Here is a 6,549-nt window from a genome sequence, read left to right as displayed (position 1 = left end):
GGTGCCGACATCGGCGGGCACAGAATCAAACCCTGTAAAAGACACTACACGCGCACCGGTCTCCATGGCAACTTTATTGTACTTGGCCGATGCAATCTCCGCAAAAGCGGTCTCACCAGTCAAATCACAGTAACCCGTTCCAGTACGGCCACAGGCACGTACAAGGCCCTCTCCGTACTTCAAAAAAGGCCCGACAGTAGTACCTACAACTTTTGTGCGCATACACATCTGTTCCAGAGACTCCTCATTGCCAGAGTCCGCGATGATGAGTGGTAAATCAAGCGCACTTGGGTGCGAATTGGCGGCCAGTTTTTCCCGCGCGGCGGCAAGTTTCTTCGCATTGCGGCCAGCAAGGGCAATCTTGAGGTCGCCCTTGCTAGCATACTGCATTACTAAGTACTCAGCTAGCAGAAGTCCAGAGTGGCCAGTGACACCATACACAACCACATCGAATTCTCTGTCCTCTAAAGGCGTTCGTGGCTCTACAGGTGTCAATGCTGCGACACTCTTGTCGGCTGATACATCGAAAGTCGAGAAATACGCTTGCAGTTGCACAGGTAAGACCACAACTAGTACGTAAATCGCACAAATGGGCAATACAAATACAGCCCACAATGGCAGGACCAGACAGACAATCAGTGAGAGTGGCACGAGCAATAATAAGTTGCTTTGTGGTATACCCATATAAGGCTGCGCTTTCGCGAGACGGGCCTCCACCCCTTCAGCTCTTGGTATTGTCGTATATATGGATGCCATGATAGTTGGTGATTGTTAGTGTACTTATGATAATATACCTAGCCAGCCGTCAGCATTTGTATGGAGATTGGAGAGTTGATAAAAAATTGAGACGAACAGTCTGACTGCCAGTGTGCCAGACTGCCAGTGCCTGGCTCTGTGCCTGACTGCTTGCTCTACTCTCTCTACTAGAGAGTAGAGTAGGCCTGGCAGCGGGCCTGGCTGCTTTCCTAATGAAAAGACTGATAATGTACTGATTAAAAAATAATGATATGTCCGCTTGCCTTTTAAAGGCTTGAACCCTACAACCTAAAAATTATGTAAAAATTATGTGGTGTTCGATTTTTGTAATATTTTTCTATTTTAGAATATTTGTTTGTTTTTTTAAAACACAATGCATCTCTGTGTGATAGATGGTTTATTTTATTTATTTATTTTTTAAAAACAAAAATAACACAAATAAAAAACAAAAGTAGTTCCGGAATTTTCTTATGGCCCCCTCTAAAAAAAAATCATATATTATAGAATTATAATAGAAGTTCAGAGTTCCAGGCTTCCAGCCCCACGTGCCGACAGCCTCGACAGGCCCCATGACCGGAAATGGAATATGTATTTACGTATATACCTTATATAAATACAGGCTCACAACAGCGCAACACACCTGCCCTGGTTTTCTGTATACAACTCAAAAACGTGCAATGCCAGTACGGATTGAAATATTTGCTGTACGTGACCGGACTAGTCTAGATTTCGTTGGCCAACGGCAAAGAAACCTGCTATCTGGGCCCTTCTGGTTCGTACCTATACTGATAGAAATGTATGTTCTATAATTTATTTTTTTAGAATAAATTATATGTCCACAAAACATGCCACTCGTGAAAATTAAGTTGATATACAGAAATATATCTGAGATAAAAATGAAACTACTAACAACTTTCACATTTTGACATGGCCGTCACTGTCATCAATCGCTTCTGTAACTACTCACCATAAAGGCATTTTCTCAAGCAAGCTACTGTCAATCTGTGCGGAGATCGAAATATTGACAGTCCTCCGCGGCTACAATACTTAAATGCGGGTCGTATCAGACTCGAACGTGACTTATAGCTAGTTATTACATTTCTGCAAAGTATAAATCACCATAAACTGTGAAGTATAAAACACCACAGCATGTTTTTCGGCCCACATTAACCAGTAACTTCAGTGTCAAATATGTACAGATTGTGACGCACCGTAGTAGGCAAAATTCATTTCAACTGTGACCTAAGCATTTGGTTGTCCACCTGTATACATATCTGCAAAATTGGCTTCCAAAAGAATGGCAGAATTGGAAACTGTCGTGTGTATCAGATTCGAGTTTAGTCGGTGGTGGTTACCATATTTACTTCAAACGCCTTTAGAATAGGTATTTTAAATACTTACAATACATAGCTGCACTCGATAGTCGATAGACGAGAATAAGAGGCGACTTGCACTTGAACCTTACTGAATCTTATATATTTGATATCAGATCGTGTCGTGTTTTATACAGTTTGCCGTGTGTCCTGTATATCCAATGTATTGTAAATTAAGCTATGCTAAAACTTGTACCCCAGAAGCTTTGGGATAGTACGGTATATGCAACTGTATATACCTATCTTACATGTGTGCATGCATGTGATGCTGATGCAAGCACCGATTGTCGATGACTATTACACACGAGATCGTGCTTGTTTGTGAGTGTATGGCTACTAAATGATGCATGTAGTATTTGAGGGAGTCAAGAAAATGCCACAAAGGTACAATAATATATGATCGTAGTTGCGAAGAAATTAAACGCCCATTTAAGCTACAGTCTCCCAACCCTATCGAGTGATTTCTACTGGAGAGAGAGAGCTGTGATATTTTGATATTCTGATATTCTGATATAATAATAAAATTGTCTCAAACACGACTATGGCACCTTTTCAACATATTGTCGTTTTTCACTGAAAGCGTAGCTGTAGAGTCCCTATTTCCTCAATATCACCGAAAGCGTAGCTGTAGTCCTGTAGAGTGTAGAGTCCAAACTTGAAATCTGTCTGGAACCCTTTTTCCCCATTTGTAGGCCCCTCAACGGCCCCCGAGGGCTCTTTTAAATTTATCCCTTGGGTTTTGATTTTTTGTTTGGGTCCATGGGGCTCCCTCTCCCTCAAGCAATTATCCTGCAACTACCCTCGTCTATTAAACCCTTTTCAGTCTCTGAGGCGCCCCAGGCCCCCAGCCGTGATTTATTGACACAGGATCCTGAGTGGATTTGGGGGGGGTTTTTTTAAACAAAATCCCTCTGGATTAGGATCTCTGCTAAATTTACGATATTGAAGAAATTTGATTTCTGCTCACGACCCTAATCCAGAGGGCCGTGACTTTTGGGGGTTGATTTCGTTTAGGGGGGGATTCCCTCAAGAAATTTTCTCACCTTCTTTTTTTAGTAGGCTATGATCAAGTAAAAAAATATTTAAACTCAGCTATGTACCCTTTTAATTTTAAATCGCTTTCAGTCCCCGCGGCGCCCCAACAGTGTTTTATGACCTTTTTTTTATAAAAATAAAAGCATGATAAGGTGATGACCCCTGAGTCTGTACTCTGCCCTCGCTTGTGACTAGTCACCACTCACGGCTCATGACTGTCCCCTGTCTCCAGTGGCCAGATCGGGTCTCATGAGATATAACGTAAAGTGCAATAACTATTTTAAAATACGGTTATATTCAATTCGATACAAGCGGGAAAGCATAGTACGTTTACACTGAACCTTACGTCTATTTGCATACGTGAGGAGTATAAATGTAAAGTTTATCACGTATATACGTCTTGTGTTCAAAGCGTAAACGTGTAAACGTAGTACGTTTACGCTATACATATAGTGTATACAGTTTATGTTTCGAGCCCTGCTCCAGAGTCCAGAGACTCCAGATCCAGTCGCGAGCCCCTTTCTGCAGAGGCCAAAGAGTCAGGCACTCAGGACTATAGTCCTATACTCTAGTCGTATTTTTAAAATAATTTATCCCAGCTTACTTTAGGTAACTATGATTAGTCTCTTTTTAAAGAATCTCAGATTGTTTAATACACAGTCAATCATAATTGGTCATATTTGTCACATATGTTACGTCAGTTATGTTGTTGATTTTTGAAACAATTAATATGAATTGTATGTATGATAAATATTAGTAAATACTGTATACACTATGTACCTGATTTGATTTTCTAAAAATACAATAAATATATTGGCACAAACTATGACAACACGGTCTGATCACTGATCAGGGATCACTGATGTGTCATCACATGTATGACTCATGATGTCTCATGTACGTTATTGGTGTATTTGTTTTTTAAAAAAACGAAACACAATATGTACATACATATTTAGTGAACTTTTGACGGGTATTTTTCATTTAACAAAAGCTTTTTATCTCTTGGACATCTAATTATATATTTTTTTAATATTTTGAAACCCGGAAAGTGATCAGATAAATAATAAATAATAAATAGAAAAATCTCGTCTTGAAGTGTAGATTTGTTCTCTCTTGAAGTAATAATATTTAAAAAGTTCAAGATAAACGACTACAAAATCATTGATCATGTAACAGTCAACACTCAAATAACAAGTTGATGCACGCATCCGCAACTTTTAGACAACAGCCACCACTATAAAGCTAGCTACTTTGGTTGTCCTTCCATCATAATTACACAATACAAAAAAATCTGATATTAAGACTACGAAGGACACCCTAATATGACAAATTTATGTAAGAGAATTCACATCCATCTGGCGGCTGGAAAGCTCGGTCTTGGTTTGGCCTTACCTGAGCTTGCTAGAAAGTCCGATCAGGCAGTCATCACGGTGCAACGTGCATCTAAACAGTTCAAGGAGCTAGCTTCAAGAGCGCCTATCACAGTACCATTCCGTGTCAACGATGCGAAGATCTGCAACTTCGCTGTGGTTTCGTCAGTGCCGCAACTACACTCTGCACTCGAGGCCAAAGAATCAGTGGACGATTCAGACAGCAATGGAGCTCGAATGATTCTTCTGCTGTCAGAAGATGACTCAGTTGTTGGGGCAGCAGCGAAGCTTGGTACGTCGTTCAGTACCAGCTTAGGTCCTGGGTTAGACAAAGTCACAAAGAGTACTTTAGATGCGGGTGCGCTATTAGATACAGAGGTCTCTAAGAATCAGAGGAAGAAGTTATATGCTTGTGAAAACGATCATGAGGCTGTGGAAAAACTAGGAAAGGACCTGGATAAGTATATTGAAGTCGTCCCTATGCTTGTAGATAAGATTTGCATCGATCGTATCATTGGCGTCGAGGATGGAATCAAGTGTACCACCGAATCTTGGGAGGGCTATATCTTACCAATGGATGCGGCCTCAGAAAATCCTACAGTTGAGAATGAGGAGACCAACCCATGGCCCACCAACTCGGTCACTGTGTTTGCAAACAACGCAGCTACAGAGGAGTACTTATTTAAACGCAAATGGTATCTTGTCAATGGCACACACACTACGCTAGCGTTCCTTACAGTGCGCAACAAAGAGGGCGATGACCACAAGGGTCTGCCTGATGGCGACCATCCGCTTATAACATATGAAAAATCAACTGCGCAACAGCGGAAGGTCATCGACCATTGGTGTGTGGCCAGGGCTGTCATGCTATTCGAAGAGCACACAATCGACGCTATATGCGATGGCCTGTATACAATGAAGGAGATATCAGAAAAGCGGGTACCCGAGGGCGAAGTGTTCAATCGAACCATCAATTACTATCATAAAGTATTACAACGTATGGGTGCTGTAGATGATATGTCTCAGCGCGTGTTTGACAACGATGTGAAGGAATCGTTCCGGATTCGCCTGCAGCCTGTTGGTGAATTTTACAGAGAGCATGCGGAACTTTCGGATCTCTCTAAACAATTTTTGCAACATGTCAACGTCGATGAAGAAGAACTTAGGAAGAGTATTCATCACTTCACTGAGGTTAGTGAGCAGTTCACAATGGATAGCGAAGAGGCAATTTAGTTCGCTACGTTCAACAGGGCTGACATCCCTAGCGTATGGTAGGCCGTTTTGTTCTTCAACCGTTTTGCTCACAAATTTATTTATTGAAGAATAGCTGCTAACAATAAAATCGACTAACTCAGCTTTAGTAACATATGATTTGCAAACAACAATGTGTCATGTAGGCATAATTATATCTGTAAATTCATTGGTCAACATGTGTGTATAAATATATGTATATATATATGTATATATAATACAAATGTATGTCAATATCTGTGTATGCATATGTGTATAGTTGTAAATAAATATATATATATATGGTTTACATATATGTAAATATCTATATATGTAGATATATATTTATTCATATAAGGAATACATATATATATTTGTATGTATAAAATATATATATATATATATATATATATATTATACATTCGGATGTACGTATATTTTATATATATATATATGTGTGTTTGTACGAACAATAATATATATATATATATATATATATATATATACATAATTAAATAGATACATATGCATATATATATACATATATATATATATATACATATACATATGTATATATTCGATATATACATACAATATAAATTTATATATATATATGTATATACGTATACGTATGGACAAATATATATAAGTATATATACAGAATATATATATATATGTGTGTGTGTGTGTCGCCATACGTATATGTATATGTATCTCAATATATATATATATATTTATTAGATGTATATATATATATATATAATTACATATATCTATATGTA

At 38.8% G+C, this 6,549-nt stretch overlaps 2 protein-coding genes across 2 annotated transcripts; one reads left to right on the top strand and one right to left on the bottom strand.

The window, feature by feature from the left end:
- Nucleotides 1–1,026, bottom strand: SARC_09655 (hypothetical protein; the record flags this gene model as incomplete). The annotated part of the gene is made up of 1 exon (XM_014296325.1): nucleotides 1–1,026. A coding segment is annotated over exon 1 (756 nt), but the record flags the coding sequence as incomplete, so codon positions are not given.
- A 3,243-nt stretch (nucleotides 1,027–4,269) lies between these two features.
- Nucleotides 4,270–5,917, top strand: SARC_09654 (hypothetical protein). The gene has a single exon (XM_014296324.1). It carries the CDS (start codon nucleotides 4,490–4,492, stop codon nucleotides 5,768–5,770), a length of 1,281 nt encoding a protein of 426 aa, XP_014151799.1. The 5' UTR covers nucleotides 4,270–4,489; the 3' UTR covers nucleotides 5,771–5,917.
- The last annotated feature ends 632 nt before the right edge of the window (nucleotides 5,918–6,549 follow it).

The sequence above is a fragment of the Sphaeroforma arctica genome, assembly GCF_001186125.1.
Source record: "Sphaeroforma arctica JP610 unplaced genomic scaffold supercont1.1010, whole genome shotgun sequence".
In the NCBI taxonomy this organism is placed as follows: Eukaryota; class Ichthyosporea; order Ichthyophonida; genus Sphaeroforma; species Sphaeroforma arctica.
This window is presented reverse-complemented; position numbering and strand designations above follow the sequence as displayed.

Coding starts and splice junctions, on each gene's coding strand:
- SARC_09654 (XM_014296324.1), top strand. CDS start 4,490: ATGACAAATTTATGTAAGAGAATTCACATCCATCTGGCGGCTGGAAAG.